At 43.1% G+C, this 16,942-nt stretch overlaps 1 protein-coding gene across 1 annotated transcript in view; it reads left to right on the top strand.

Moving 5' to 3' along the window:
- The window catches only part of KLB (klotho beta), a 29,694-nt gene extending 14,974 nt beyond the window's left edge, over nt 1–14,720 (top strand). Inside the window, exons 2-5 of the mRNA XM_053403824.1 lie at nt 6–516; nt 1,453–1,715; nt 9,545–10,688; nt 13,801–14,720. Of these exons, the coding sequence (XP_053259799.1) occupies nt 6–516; nt 1,453–1,715; nt 9,545–10,688; nt 13,801–14,201 (2,319 nt within the window). The 3' untranslated portion in view covers nt 14,202–14,720. The remainder of the gene's footprint in view (nt 1–5; nt 517–1,452; nt 1,716–9,544; nt 10,689–13,800) is intronic.
- The last annotated feature ends 2,222 nt before the right edge of the window (nt 14,721–16,942 follow it).

Genomic DNA, 16,942 nt, shown 5'->3' with positions numbered 1-16,942 from the left:
ATTAGGCACATGCAAGAGTCTGGCATAATTACAACAAACATTTCCGACCACAACAGAAAGGGTTTTTGTCAATCACTTTGGGATCCCACTGGATCGAACCGAGCAGATCCAAGAATGAAGAAGACATCAGAAAGTGTCAGCAGTCCATGCAGAAAGTGCTTGGGTGGTTTGCCAAGCCAATACATGGGGATGGAGATTACCCAGAAGAGCTGAAGACGGAATTTGCCTCTCTCTTGCCAAACAGTACTGAGACCGAGAAGAACTACATTAAAGGGACCGCTGACTACTTTGCATTTTCCTTTGGTCCAAATAACTTTATACCCCCAAAGAAACTACCCAAAATGGGACAAGTTTTCTCGCTCGACCTGAGGGAAGTGTTGAACTGGATTAAGTTGGAATATAACAATCCTAGAATCCTGATTGCAGAAAACGGCTGGTTTACCAACAGCCACGTGAAAACGGAAGACACCACAGTTATCTACTTGATGAAGAATTTTATTAATAAGGTCTTGCAAGGTTTGTGAAGCTACTGAGTTTTTGAATGCACCCAACAGATCTGAATGAATGTACATGCAGATCCTGCTATTCAAGCATGGAGATTCACTTATCCAAACAGGAATTTGTACCCAAACCTCACTATACACAGCACAGATTTATATATGCAAACAGTCAGGCTCATGTGTGGTACTGTAAACAAATAAGCAGCCTTAAACAAGCTTATGGTTTATGTATGTATGTACGCATGCAGCCTATTGCAGTTTTTTATATAAAAAATGCAGTTATAATCAGTTGTCGAGGGGGTGGGGGTGACTGATAATTAAGAGGATGACAGCAGGCATAGAAAGGGAATTTAACCACTGCAGTCCTGAGGGAAAACCCTGAAGCTAATATCCAATTAGTTCAATTCTGTTCTTAGTAGTATATTCACATGGTCCTATCCTTTGATCACTGGAAATATCTGTGACTTGCAGAATGAAAGCTACATACCTCTTTTGGTCCATATCTGTCCTAAGTATGTTCAGAATATAACCACAGACTTGGCAAGTTAAACATTGGTTTACTTACAAACTCTTCAAAGGGCAGGTTCATGTGCTTTTCCATGCATCAGTCAGAAAACACAGGCAGTAGAACTTGATACCAGTGTAGGCTTTTCGTTCAGAGCAAATGCCTGCTTCAAAATAGGGTTCCCCTCCACCAGAGAATATGTCTTTAGGAGAAGATTCAGTCACTGACATCTCCAAGTAACCATGGGAATAACACTCTCTGAAACAATGGAGAACGATTACCATCCAATGGAGACAGTACAAAGCTATACAACTCAATTGGCTGACTGAGTATAAAGGAACTTCTTGAATATCCTGTTTCAAAACCATTTTACTGTGCAAACTTTGTAATGCATATCATAGTCTGGTTTTCTAATATTGTCCCTTTACTTTCATTTCCCCTGTGCAGCAATTAAATACGATCAAATCGATGTATTTGGTTACACGGCCTGGTCCCTCCTGGATGGATATGAATGGCAACATGCCTACAATAACCGACGTGGATTATTTTATGTAGATTTTAATAGCAAAGAAAAAGAGAGGATTCCCAAATCATCCGCATTTTATTACAAGGAAATCATACAAGAAAATGGCTTTCCTCTGAAAGAACCAGCTTTCCATGGCCAGTTTCCCTGTGACTTCTCCTGGGGTGTGACAGAGTCAGTTATTAAGGTAGGCATAATAAAAAACGTAAGCATCTCAAGTCTCTCCTTGGACTGAGCTAAATTTAGCAACATTATCTTCCTGCAGTCAACAAAAAGTCACAAATGCATCTAAAAGACCTATTTGAGTTATTAATGTTATTCCTTATTTAGGGTAGAGATGGATCTCTTGCACCTTTAATAGTTATATAGAATTTCAACAGGCATACCCAGTTCTGCAAGCTCTTCTACTCAGCTATTAAAGATGCAGGAGACTTAGGACTCAGCTATACAGCCGCAAATAAAATGTTTTAAGTGCATTGTAAAGTGCAATATACAAATGCGACACTAGATGGCAACAGTGAGCTATGGAAAATTCAATGCATTTTTCAAAACCTTTTTGTTAAAAAAAGCATTTTCACAGCGTTTTTTAATATGTGTGTAGATTCCACCTTATTCTCTTTAGCATCTTGCCACCCGGTTATAATAGTTTGACAAATGAATCTAGTTTGAAGTTTCTCCCTAGATTTGTATGAACACTGTGCCTGGTTCATTTTGGAAATAGAATTAATGCAGGCATATTAATGCTCCCTGCTTCCTCGAGTGGCATTTTACTTATTTACGGCATTTGTATGCCATCCTCGTAACGCAGAAGTGGAAAACAAATGAAACGCAAAGGCATAAAGCTGTTTAAAAACAAAGGGATGGGGAACTCTATGGGTGCTTTCAGATAGCTGCTGTTTTCAGGTGGGATTCAGCCGCATAGCAGCAAATTCAGCTTGCGAATTGAAGTTGATCTGGAGATCCTGCACAACAAACCTGCTTCCCAAAAAGTTAAGATGTTTGCAGTTAGGAAAGTGATGGGAAATGCAGTGGAAAGTGAGGGATGACCAGGGCCAGATTTAGGTTTGATGAGGCCCTAAACTACTGAAGGTAATGGGGCCCTTTATATGTCCAGCTGTCCTTTGTCGCTGTTTTTTGTGTTGAATATATGCTATATGGTAATTTATGGACTTAAAAAGCTAAAGGGACCCCTGACCATCAGGTCCAGTCATGACCGACTCTGTGGTTGCGGCGCTCATCTCGCTTTACTGGCCAAGGGAGCCGGCGTACAGCTTCCGGGTCATGTGGCCAGCATGACTAAGCCGCTTCTGGCAAACCAGAGCAGCGCACGGAAACGCCGTTTACCTTCCCACCGGAGTGGTACCTATTTATCTACTTGCACTTTGACGTGCTTTTGAACTGCTAGGTTGGAAGCAGCAGGGACCAAGCTACGGGAGCTCACCCTGTCACGGGGATTCGAACTGCCAACCTTCTGATCGGCAAGCCCTAGGCTCAGTGGTTTAACCCACAGTGCCATCCGCGTCCCCAATTTATGGACTTATGGTAATAGGTATCTAAAGCCATTTGCACATGTTGCCATGCAACCAGTCCATGCAGAATGTAGGCACCCTATATATAGAAATGAGCAAACCAGTGATATTTTAGGGAGCAGGCTAGTAGGTAGGGCCCATTACTTACATCATAGGAGCCTACACAACACAAAACACTGTTGCTGTATGTGGGTTTTATTTTATTTGTTTTTTATCTTATATTTTGGAAATGTACATCCAGGTTTTTTCCCTTTAATTTTTTTGGGGGCCCCCAAGAGAATGGGGCCCTAAGCTATAGCTTGTTTAGCTTATACGTAAATCCAGCACTGTGGATGACCCCTGCTTGGCAGAACAATGTCTAGCCTCGCCACAAACCATTAGGATGAATGCTCAATAAACAAGATGCCTGAAAGTGGCCTACAAATATAATAAAAGAGAACTCATTGCAAGGATTGGGGTCTTTTCCATCTTCAGTGGTTTCCCTAAACCCTTACCAACGCTACCACTTAATGCCATGTACTCAAAGCTTGTCAGACATAGTTTTTATATTTAACAAAGATATCAGTGTTTAGTTATTACAAGATTATGCAGTACACAAGCTTATGTGGTTACTTAAATATAGCTTTGCCTCTATAAATGGGTATATACCTTGCTAACTTAATTTTTTTAAAAAATTATTTATTTATTTTATTTTGACCAAGTAATAATCACAAATAAATAAGAATAAAAATGTGCACCCCACCACCAAGACCATTCCATTGTAACTATCCAACCTCTCAAAATTTCAGAACCTCTTGCGACAGTTTGACCCCTTTCCGTTTTAACAGTACAAATTCTACAAACACCCTCCATATCTCCTCAGAATCATTTCTCCTGCCTATTCCCTGACTTACCTTAATAGCCACAGGTTAATTTATCATTAATAGCCAGTGCTTTTTTCTGGGGGGACGCTGGGGTACACATACATTTTGTGAATCTAAGTTTTGTGAAACATTTTGTGAATCTAAGTTTGGCCTCATTGAGGGGCAGTATTTCAATATGAGTAGGAAAACGAGAGTACCCCTTGTGACGTTAACATAAGAGAGAGTGCTGGAGGTGAAATAATTAAATAGGTTGCACAGTCAGGACCCAGGGGCTGGAGTCAGTGGGACTATAAAACCAGTTCTGGGAGGAGTTCTGGGGGGAGTTCGTTGGGAGTTGTGGGTGACTAGTTGGTTGGATTTTGTGGGTTGGCTGGTTGGGAAAGGCAGTTGGTAATAGAGAGACAGTTAGGGCAGTGGGTTCTTGAGTGTGGGGAGGTGTGGGGAGGTTTATTAATTGAGAAGCTGACTGAGACTGAAGTGATTTTACCAGGGAGGACCTGGTTGGTGGCAGCAGATTAGTGGTGCACGGGTCAATAGTCCGTGAGACGACCGGGGGCTTCGTACAAACGCCACACCCCTAAACTTTTTTTTCAGAAAAAAAGCACTGTTAATAGCTATATCCCAGACTTCTTTATACCATTATTCCATTTTTTATTCTGGTTGCCTCCTCCACTTCCTAGCTATTATTCGTACAGCTGTCAATAAATCTGTGAGCAAGTCCTTCAGAGCCTGCAAACCTTCCACCCCACCGTAAATTGATAATAATGCTACCTCTGGACTTTCGGTCAGCTTTAACCCAAACTTATTACTGTCACTTTAAATACCAGTTGCTTATTTTTTACTTTCACTTTGAGGAAGCAGTTAAAGCTCCTTTCTCAAATTGCCCTCTTATTTCCTCCACCCTCATCCCCCCCCCCCCAGCCTAAACCCAGTGATTCAGCTGCCCTAGCTTTTGTTACCAAGCCATTCTGCCTTTCTCCAGGAGTGGACTTTGGTAATATTGCACCCTGAGCAAGGACAAAATTCCCGCTGCCCCTCCAGCTAAATTTTTCTTATATTCACAGTAATTCATTTTAGTACAGTTGCTTTTTAATGGATCTTCTCAGTAGGTTCCCTGTACTGTATAAACGTAGATATTATTATTATTATTATTATTATTATTATTATTATTATTAATGCACCCCCTCAGCTTGGCACCCTATGCAGGGGGTGGGTTGCCTGCACTGACCTAAATCCATTGCTGCTTCCTCTCAAGTCTTCTGCCTTGAGACTCTTCTTCCAGCTGTCCACTGATGGGAACTGACTCTGGCTGACTCGCACCTGCCATATATTCACTTTTTCTGGCCACCACAGCCAATCACATAGTCTTACTAACAATTCTAAACCTCCAGCCACCAATCAGAATATGCACGCTTTCGATCCCTCTTTTGCATACTGAGAGTTCTAACTTTCACCCTTCCTCTGTTGTCAGTTAAGCCCCCCCCCACCATGACGACAGTTAAACCAACTTTCATCTGACTAGACAAAAGATTCTGCCCATCAAAGTACAATGTACATTGCTACACAAATGGCAGAATACGCTACATAATGCCCACCAAAACACAGTTTAGACCAACAGGATTACTTTTCACCTAGTAAAAAGTTCTGGGACAGATTTTTATAAGATAACTTCCTTATGAAAATACGGGAGACTACATATTTGGCAGAAATGGCAGAAGGAGGATGCCATGTGAAATAAAGAATGGGGGACGCTTAATATTTATTCACCAGTTGTGACGCTAAAGGAGGGCAAGCAGGCGATGATAAATTTAAGCTCTCCTTCCTGCCTACTGCTTCTGTAGGATAGTAAAGCTAAAGGGACCCCTGACCATTAGGTCCAGTCGTGACCGACTCTGGGGTTGTGGTGCTCATCTCGCTTTATTGGCCGAGGGAGCCGGCGTACAGCTTCTGGGTCATGTGGCCAGCATGACTAAGCCGCTTCTGGTGAACCAGAGCAGCACACGGAAACACCGTTTACCTTCTGTTTACCTGGCAGGCGCAGGGACTGAGCAACGGGAGCTCACCCCGTTGCGGGGATTCGAACCGCTAACCTTCTGATCGGCAAGTCGTAGGCTCTGTGGTTTAACTACAGCCTGCGCACCGACCCCTCTCGCTCTCCAGGCTTCAGCGAAAGCCTGCATTCGCCCCATAGGACGCACACACATTTCCCCTTCATTTTTGGAGGGGAAAAAGTGTGTCCTATAGGGCGAAAAATACGGTACATCATTCCTTTCCTAGTAACCACCCATACATTCTCAAGGAAACGTGCATCACTCCCTGAGAACTGTGGCGGTAGAATAATCAGCTGTGAATCTGAGGCAAAGATGATACAGTGGCACCTTGGTTCTCAAACTGAATCTGTTCCGGAAGTCTGTTCCAAAACCAAAGCGTTCCAAAACCAAGGCACACTTTCCCATAGAAAGTAATGCAAAATGGATTAATCCGTTCTAGACTTTTAAAAACAACCCCTAAAACAGCAATTTAACATGAATTTTACTATTTAACGAGACCATTGATTCATAAAATGAAAGCAATAACCAATGTACTGCAGTCACACAATCAATCAGGAGCTGAACTGGGTTCCACACAGTCACAAAAAAGCCGCAAAAACAAAAATGCAAAATAAATAACAAAGACAGACCTCAGCATAACACTCAAAACGGAAGGGTGGCACTCAAAACGGAGCGCATTAGGCTTCCGAAAAAGGTTTGCAAACTGGAAACACTTACTTCTGGGTTTGCAGTGTTTGGGTTCCAAGTTGTTCGAGTACCAAGGCGTTTGAGAACCAAGGTACCACTGTCCTGGCTCTGATCCAAGGAACTGCATATCGTGTGCAGCATCTGCAGCAGGACTTTGTCACCCACCTCTGATCTGTTGCAGCCTCTTCTGCCTACCAAAAAAAGGGTCAAGTTTCACTTGGTCACAGGGGGGTAAAGAATTGGAAATTGGCTAAATCAGCACACGCGCTGAGGTACACATCCACAGCTAGGTAATGCTGAACTCTGAACTTAATTGCTTTATATGGTGGGAGGGCTATTTAAAGAGAAACATATTTTACTTCAAAACGTATTTGGGTGCCCTTCTGCTATTTGAGGCCTTAGATCAGGCATCCCCAAACTCAGCCCTCCAGCTGTTTTGGGACTACAACTCCCATCATCCCTAGCTAACAGGACCAGTGGTCAGGGATGATGGGCGTTGTAGTCCCAAAACAGCTGGAGGGCCAAGTTTGGGGATGCCTGTCTTAGATGCTTGCTCTGAAGTCTTTTCCTCTAGGTACCACTGACACATCCTACAGCATCTCCCACTCCTACAAGGAACCCTCTGGATCCAAGCAGTGGCGGAGCTTCACGCTCCGGCACTGGGGGCGGAGAGCAGGCGGGGGTGTGGCTGGCGTGCATCCCGGGGGCGTGGCGCCCAGCGCAGGGAGGGGAGCATCAATGGCACCCCACCATGATCAAGGTACTGGGGGTGATGCGCTCCCCCCACCCCCCTCTTCCTCCACCAGTGGATCCAAGCCATAATTTTCTTAAAATATTCCTTTCCACATTCGTCAGGGCTTATTCTTCTCAAGAAGCAGAGCAAAAGGATGTACTTTTACAGGCTGGCAAATGAAACCTAATTCAGCTCGGTTTCAGCCAGTCGCACGCACACCCGCAAGAAAGCCTGTGGATATCATGCTAAAAAGGACATCCATCTGCACTAATAGATAGTTTGGGGATATAGCATTGTGTTTATTAGTTTTAGTAGAAAACCTTGTTAGGTCTGCAGAGGCTAATTTGGCAGAGAAACAGATGGTTTCAGTTCAGAGCGATGAAATATGAATAAAACAATGCAGCAGCAACAAGATGGAAAATTTACTTGAGAGCAGAAATAATAGCAGATATAAATTTATACACACACATATCTGCATTTGCTCCTTTGGGGAGGGGCGCTTCCAATCACTTGTTGCCTTGCAGGTGCCATTTCGGGGTGTGTGTGTCACAATCATTCACTTTTTAAAAGTTCTATCCTATTTATCTGCCTGACAACAGTCTTCCAAGGCGGCTGTCTTGATTTTCTGGCAATAACAGGAAAATTACACCTAATAAAAGCTGGATCTAGAAAGTGTTTCAGTTCAAAGCATTGTAAATGTAAACAGGGAAAACAGGTAGAGAAAAACTGGACGCCACATCGCCATCTGGTGACGCAATGTTATATCACACATACAACGCATATAAATTGCTTTTTCTTTACCAGTCTAGCTGAGTCCAAAGGATTTGGGCAGGAGTTAGAGGTCCTGAGGGGGCCGGGGATGCAAAATGTGTCCCTACCCACAGTGCTCTTCAAGTTTGGATCCCCAGAACTTCCTCCTCCCTGACCATTGGCTAATGAAATATACTCAGAGTCGAGAGTGGAATTCATGCTCTTTATTCAGCTCATAGTGGTGAGGAGGAATGAAAGTTTCCCCAAAGTATCTGCTTTATATACATTATTTACACAATGGGCTGCACGTGATTGGCTAATTCCAGAAGTCTCCTGTAGGTCAATCAGGTTGTGGATTCACTTCCATCTGGAGCTGGATTGGGTGGCTCCTGCAGACCAATCATACTGCTGCATTGTTCTAGGACCAATCAGACTGTTGCATTCTGAATCCTATTGTTCTAGGACCAATCAGACTGCTGCATTTTGGATCCTATTCAACCCAGTACATAACAGCTAAACTGGCAGTGGATGATGGGAATTGTATTCCAACAACATCCGGGCAACCAAGCTTGAAAAGCACTGCTGTAGATGTTGCTGACACTGCTCTTTCCTGATTCCACAATGGCTGGTGGCACCTAATGTTTTCATCCCTGCAGAAAGGTTATGTCCTCACCCAAGTAGCCAGAGAGCCTGCAGCTCTTGGCTCTTGATGGCAGCAGCCATGTTTTTATTTCTCCCTTAATGTTCTACTTTGTCACACACAGCCTGGTTTTCAAGCCCCCCCCCCCATATTAATCTAGTCAAAGATCTATTTTCCATCAAACATCAGTTTTGGAAGGGAAAGTTTTGCAAGAGGTGGGTTGCACTCTCATTTACCTATTTACCTGTTCCTACAACCACAAGACTGATTGACCCTCCTATTTGCATTTCTTAAAAAGACTCGTACAACATAAAGTGACACATTTAGGGTCACCTGCGCCCATTTATTCTGTGATGTTTAGGACTACCACTCCCAAACATCTGTGCCGGCTGGAGCTAATAGTTCTAAACATCTGCAGGACATCAGCTTGATGAAGCTGCTTGAGAGAACCACGTTTCTAAAACTATAGTTCTTTTCACAAGCTGGCCCGCTCTCCCTTTTGTTGCTTGCATGTGAACAGCGGTCCAAGCAAGTTGGAGAATTCACCATCTCTGCCAGACTGTGTGTACATGCTTCTTTGTATTTCTGTAGAACTGCTATAGTGACACCTAGTGATACAGAGAAAAAAGCCTGTTTATCATTTAGACTGGTAGCGTTACAACTTACGAAAACCATTTATGTAACTGGTCTCCATTGGAGTTGTGAAACTAAATCAATATCCCTTATTAAATCAAAAATCAAATTATGTGATTGTCATTTGCAGGCAGAATCTGTCGCTTCCTCACCACAGTTCTGCGATCCTAACCTCTATCTCTGGAATCTTACCGGAGATGGACTTTTCTACCAGGTGAAGGGAGTGAAACTGAAAACCCGACCGGCTCAATGTACGGATTTTGTTACCATTAAAACGCAACTTGACCTGCTGTCCAAATTGAAAATCACCCATTATAGATTTGCACTGAATTGGTCGCTGCTTCTGCCTAGCGGCGATTTGAAATCCATCAATGGCCAAGTACTTCGTTACTATCGATGCGTGATCAGTGAGCTGCTCAAACTCAACATCAAGTCTGTGGTCACCTTATATTATCCAACTCACCGCTCCTTGGGGCTGCCTGGTCCTTTAGTCCAGAATGGTGGCTGGTTGAATCAGTCCACCATCCAGGCTTTCCGAACCTACGCAGAGATGTGTTTTCGGGAGCTTGGGGACTTGGTTAAATTCTGGATCACAATAAATGAACCTAATCGACTCAGCGATATTTATAACAGCAGCAGTAACCACACCTATCAGGCCGCCCATAATCTATTGATAGCCCATGCCTCGGCTTGGCATGTTTACGATAAACAATATCGATCCACGCAGCATGGTCAGATCTCTTTATCTCTGCATTCTGATTGGGCAGAACCCGCCAACCCATTTGTGGACACCCACTGGGAAGCTGCCGAGAGATTCCTTCAGTTTGAAATAGCTTGGTTTTCTGATCCGATCTTTAAGACGGGGGACTATCCTGCAGCTATGAGAGAATACCTCGACTACAAGAAGAGCAGAGGGCTCTCTGGTTCTTCCCTGCCGTATTTCACAAAGGAAGAGAAGGAACTGGTGAAAGGGGCTGCCGATTTTTACGCGCTCAATCATTTCACCACGCGGTTTGTGATCCACGAGTCTAAAAATGGAAGTCGGTATGACTTTGATCAGGACGTTCAATTTCTGCAAGACATCACCTGCCTAAACTCCCCATCTCGCTCAGCGGTCGTGCCTGCCGGCTTACGCAAAATCCTAAACTGGATTAGAAAACGTTATGGCGACCTAAATATCTACATCACGGCAAACGGGATAGACGATCAGTCTTTAATTGACGATGGACTTCGTAAACACTACATTGAAAAATATGTCCAGGAAGCCTTAAAAGGTGAGTGGATGGTAAAAGATGCTAATCTAGAAGAGACACGTAATGTGTTTTTATCTTGTATTTTTATGCTGTGAACAGCCCCGAGATCTACGGACAAAGGGCGGCATACAAATTTAATAAACAACAACACCACAGCTGTTCTGCTAGCACAGCACAGTTGTGCAATGGTACTTTCCCCTCCTCGCTCCCCAGTAGTATAGGGGACTCAGCTACATTAGTAAAGAAGCAGCAGCTTGAATGTGCTATAAACATTTAACACCAGATGGTGCCAAAGAGCAGGAAATTTTTAAACGTGATTTTTCCATAGAGATTCTTTTGTTATAACTATCTAATTTCTGATTTATTTACAGCGGAGGTTTTCCCCCTGTGTCTAGATCCACCCCAGGTGACCCATTTTTCTGCTCTTTTAAGTTACCCAAAAAGTTATGCCCTGGTTCATAGATGTCATAGAGCTATAGTCCAAGCAGGATTATAATTTAAGGTGGTAGGCAGCCACCACTGATGGGAGCTGAATATAGCTCTCGTTCAAATGCTCCCCCACCTGCCCACCTCTGAGATGCTGAAGGGCAGTGAAATCGTAGCCAAGAAGCTCAAAGCATATATATGACTGACACCCTTCTCTCAAAATTAAACCAATGCCCAGGCTTTAACATTCAAAAACTTTGCTTGCAGAAACTCCAAGCTATAGATGAATTAAAGCATAATATTTACAGTCACATGCTTCTAAGCATGGGTTTACAGACTTTCCCTCTAACTTCCTAACAACTTTATTTCCCTCCCTTTCCAGAGCTCAATGTATCTCAGGCCAGGCCTTGCAGTTCCTATGAGAGATTTCCGCTTTTACCTTCTCCTACAGCTTTGCTCTTTTTCTTTCTTTTTTTTTTTTTTAAATAGATTTTTATTGGTTTTTTCCACACATAATACAAGACAATACAACACAATACAAGACATACAAACATATAAACACGTATAATTTCTTAACCTTTCATTTCTTAAGCCTTCTTTCAGCGACTTCCCCATACCTCCCCTTTCTGCATCCCTGTTATCAATTTTTTCAGCATCCCCTAATTTCAATATAATACTTTCTTTCGATCTTATTTCTCATATCCAATTACTAATTACTGCAATTCTTTTTTGCATTACCCAAGACATTTTAGCGTTCATTAATTTTACAACAGTTCTTGAGATAAATTTTAAACTTCTTCCAATCTTCTTCCACCGTCTCTTTCCCTTGGTCACGGATTCTGCCGGTCATCTCAGCCAGTCCCATATAGTCTATTACCTTAGTCTGCCATTCTTCCAGTGTGGGTAGTTCTTGTGTCTTCCAATACCTCGCTAATAGTACTCTTGCTGCTGTTGTGGCGTACATGAAAAACGTCCTATCTTTCCTTGACACCAATTGGCCTACCATGCCCAGGAGAAAGGCTTCTGGTTTCTTCACAAACGTGCATTTAAGCACCTTTTTCATTTCATTATAAATCATTTCCCAGAATACCTTGATCCTTGGGCACGTCCACCAAAGGTGGTAGAAAGTACCTTCAGTTTCCTTACATTTCCAGCATTTATTATCGGGCATGTGATAAATTTTTGCAAGCTTGACTGGGGTCATGTACCACCTGTAAATCATTTTCATAATGTTCTCTCTCAAGGCATTACATGCCGTAAACTTTATACCGGTGGTCCATAACTGTTCCCAGTCAGCAAACATAATGTTATGACCAATATCTTGCGCCCATTTAATCATAGCTGATTTAACCGTCTCATCCTGTGTATTCCATTTCAACAGCAGGTTATACATTCTTGACAAGTTCTTAGTATTGGGTTCCAATACCTCTGATTCTAATTTTGACCTCTCCACCTGGAAGCCAATTCTCCTGTCCTGTTTGAAGACTTCATTTATCTGATAATAATGAAGCCAGTCTCTTACTTTTGACTTCAGTTTCTCATAGCTCTGCAATTTCACTTTTCCCTCCTCCTGTTCTATAATTTCCCAGTACTTTGGCCATTTGGATTCCATATTAAGTTTTTTCACTTCCTTAGCCTCCATTGGTGACAACCACCTGGGGATTTTATTTTCCAACAAATCTTTATATCGAGTCCAAACCTTATACAATGCTTTCCTAACAATATGGTTCTTGAAACCTTGATGAATTTTTACCTTGTCGTACCATATATATGCATGCCAGCCAAATCTGTTGTTAAACCCTTCCAAATCCAAAATGTCTGTGTCTTCAAGAAGCAGCCAGCTTTTCAGCCAGCAAAACGCCGCTGATTCATAGTACAACTTTAAGTCCGGCACGGCAAACCCCCCTCTTTCTTTTGCATCAGTTAGTATCTTAAATTTTATTCTGGGCTTTTTGCCCTGCCAGACAAATCTAGATATGTCTTTTTGCCACTTCTTGAAACTTGCTCTTTTTCTTTCAAGCCGAGAAGCAGCCCTGCAACACTCAATTCAACTTAGCAGCGTTCACAGTGTTTCTAAAGCACAGCCATCTTGCTTCACATAAAATGGGAGTCTCTCCTTCACCAGATACCTCCCAGGTGACTAATATTAGCCAATCACATGAGAACTACTAGAGAACTCTCTAGAATTCAGCTACCAACTGAGCAAATTTAAACACATAGCAATGCATACAAGCATTTGCAATTTCTGTGAATTCAATTACTGTACTTAACTTGAAGCGTTTCCAGAGAAAATTGGAAAAGTGACTGCCACCACTACAGAAAGGGCTGTTTCTATGGAGGGGCCTGTTTGGAGGAAGGCATCCAATCGACATGCCAAGCCTCCCCAATCTGTTTTAAATACTATACAGTGGTACCTCGGGTTAAGTACTTAATTCGTTCCGGAGGTCCGTACTTAACCTGAAACTGTTCTTAACCTGAAGCACCACTTTAGCTAATGGGGCCTCCTGCTGCCGCCGCGCCGCTGGAGCCCAATTTCTGTTCTTATCCTGAAGCACTGTTTCTAGGTTAGTGGAGTGTGTAACCTGAAGTGTATGTAACCTGAAGCGTATGTAACCCAAGGTACCACTGTAAAAGAATCCTTTTGCTTCACACATGCGGGCAACGCCATTTAACAGCGAATAATTCACTTATTTATTGTCGTTTCCAGCTTACCACATTGACAAAGTCAACGTCCGAGGCTATTTTGCGTTTAAACTCACCGATGAAAAATCCAAACCCAGACTGGGCTTCTTCACCCACGAAGCCAAGGCCAAGGCTTCTGTTCCGTTCTACAACCGTCTCATTAGCCGCAACGGCTTTCTCTTGGAGACTGCAAACAACATCTGTGACCAGCCTGAGGAAGAAGTAGGTTGCACGTTCTGCCTGCTTCTAGCCCAGAAAAAGCCGCTAGTGTTCTTTGGGTGCTGCCTTTGTTTGACTCTCATCTTGCTCTTAAGCATTATTGTTTTCCACAAAAGGAAAAGGAGAAAATGGTATTGGTCGAAAAATATGGAGTACATGTGCGTTCCTGTCAAAAGTAGACACAGGAAAGTTCTCAACCAGATATAGAGTGGTCTTTTTTTCCTGCATGTGAATGTCAATGGCGAGGTTAAGTTATTGAAAGCACTCCAAATCACTCCACCAAGATACTTGCAAAAAAATGCTGCTTTGCATGAGAATTCCCATGATAGTCGATTCAGGATTGTTATCAAGAATTCTTGTTCTGTGTTTATGCTGTCAGGGAATCCCAGGTTGTTTACTTGTGTGTTCATGTTTATCATAAAGTCACTCAGAACTCCAAGTCCCTTGTTTTTTACATCAACGTACACCATCAAAAGACAGCGAAAAGAAACGATACAAGAGTGTCTACCTTCCTTTCAACCTTTTTTTCCATCTTCAGAGTAAGACTTGATTACATAAAGGAAGTTTTAGCTGTTGTCATGCCTGAAAATCTCAGGATGAGAGTAGGGACAGATGTATACGAAGGAATTCAAAATGGTGTTAGTCCAATATATTTAATTACTTACAGTTGAAGCATAAATACTTTCCTTTTGTAACCTAGTACAGTGACGGAACTAATTTGACATGAAAAGGTTCACAATTTGTGAACTTTTACAGAAATGTCTCAAAATTTGTGGCGCTATGCCTGCAGCTGTTGTGGATTGCAGGTGTAACATTTGCACACTTTCGTTTTGCTTGTTTTGGCTTGCGGAAGCTCCAGTAGGGCAGCTACCCTATCTATCACACGACTAGTCTTCATGGTTGTAAACGAAATGCTAAAAGCTGTATTAAAGGCACCTCAAAAACATGTCCAGAGCATGTGATTGCAGCAGCCTCTCCTTCAAGCCCAGGTTGTAAATGAGAAAGGCCTGACATATAATACCTGTTATGTCTACTTCAGATCAAAAGATGTCAGGAATCTTAAAGGAGAAGAGGCTCGCAATAGGGATGTTTAAGTTGGTCTGAAATACTTTAGCAGTTGAATATGGGGGGTGATTAGACTGGAAAGCCCTCTGTGTATTTAAGATTATCATATACATACCAACTGCAATTGCAGTTCCAAGTCCTTATGCAGCCAAAAAAACAGCACCATCTGCACATAAGGGTGGGTGGGGTATTAGCAGGCTGGAGGGTATACAAATAAATAAATTGGGAAACGCTCCTGAGAGGGCCACCTCCCGATCTTCCAAAATGGAAAACTAGGGGCTGGGGAAGAAGAGAAATGGAATCGTGAACAGAATCACTTTGCACTGCGACATTTTGTTGCAGGTCCCACTTGTGGAGACCATACTAAAAATGACCATAGTTTTTTGGGGGGTGGGGGGGAGAATCCCGTATTAGCGAGAAATGCCAACCTTCCTAGGACACAGCCATATTTGTGAAGCATGAACTGCAACACTTTTCTAAAATGAAATTGGGAAATATTGGTGTATTTGTGCTTTTCAAAGTTTCCTTCCTTTTCACATAGGATGATTCTGTTATATATATATATATTCCCCAATGGCCATTATTTAAAAGCTGGGATGCACTCCAGGCTATTCAGGATCAAATCGGCACAAATACACCTTTTTTAAAAAAACCTGACCCCATTTGTTGTACATACCCTTTTATTTAAAAATAAAAGGCATGCTCTGTGGATCAATGAACTATATAGTTACAGTTATGAGATGTGTAAACCACACAAAGCTTTATCCATATTAAAACTTTCAGTGCACACAAGGTGGTCCTGCTCTGAATCTGTCACTCTTTGATATGCACGTTACCCATGAAAGTCTTATTTTCGCAAGCTGCAGAAATGTGTTGAGTTCCCCGCGCCTAAAAAAAGCCAATATACTTCTTCCAAAGTATTTAAAAAGATACTAAGTGGGTGCACATTGCAGAACCTGGCTTACAACTTGTGGGACAGAGCCAACATTTAATACTGGGGGGGGGGGGGAGTAATCAAATGCCCTGGGGCTGCATTTGACCCCCAGATCCATGTGCAGCTGAGGGTTGGGAAATGCCCATCAGACCAAGTAAGCACAGCCAATGATCAGAGACAATAGGGGATTCAAATCCAGAAACATCTGGAGGGCCACAGGTTCCCCACCCCTGCTGCAGCATGTCCTCTTTGTCCTGTACCTCCCACTGCTGCAACTATTGGGGGTGTGTGGATATGAACTGGAATTGCAGCTAAGGATGGACAGTTAAACACCCCCAATATAATTTAGGCCCTAACAGGTACCTCCCCACCCTCACCCTAAATGAAGTGCACATGGCTGTTTTGGCGGGCAGCTGATAAGGGAAAGATTATTCACACTTTTCCCATGTGCTGTGGGACGCGGGTGGCGCTGTGGATTAAACCACAGAGCCTAGGACTTGCCGATCAGAAGGTTGGTGGTTCGAGTCCCCGTGACGGGGTGAGCTCCCGTTGCTCAGTCCCTGCTCCTGCCCACCTAGCAGTTCGAAAGCGCATCAAAGTTCAAGTAGATAAATAGGTACCGCTCCGGCGGGAAGGTAAACGGCGTTTCCGTACGCTGCTCTGGTTCGTCAGAAGCGGCTTAGTCATGCTGGCCACATGACCCGGAAGCTGTACGCCGGCTCCCTCGGCCAACAAAGCGAGATGAGCGCCGCAACCCCAGAGTCATTTGCGACTGGACCTAATGGTCAGGGGTCCCTTTACCTTTACCTCTGTGCTGTGGACCACTAGCAAAAATGTCCCTTTGATACCATGATCAGGTCTGGAAAAAGGATCTCTATTGGAACCTGTTGCATCAGTGGGTTTGCACCTGACTCCCAGGGTGTTGGCCGAGAGGGAATGATTCATGGGC

The sequence above is a fragment of the Podarcis raffonei genome, chromosome 9 (assembly GCF_027172205.1).
Source record: "Podarcis raffonei isolate rPodRaf1 chromosome 9, rPodRaf1.pri, whole genome shotgun sequence".
Taxonomy (NCBI): domain Eukaryota; kingdom Metazoa; phylum Chordata; class Lepidosauria; order Squamata; family Lacertidae; genus Podarcis; species Podarcis raffonei.
The sequence above is the reverse complement of the archived record's forward strand: the minus strand, read 5'-3'. Positions and strand labels throughout refer to the sequence as shown.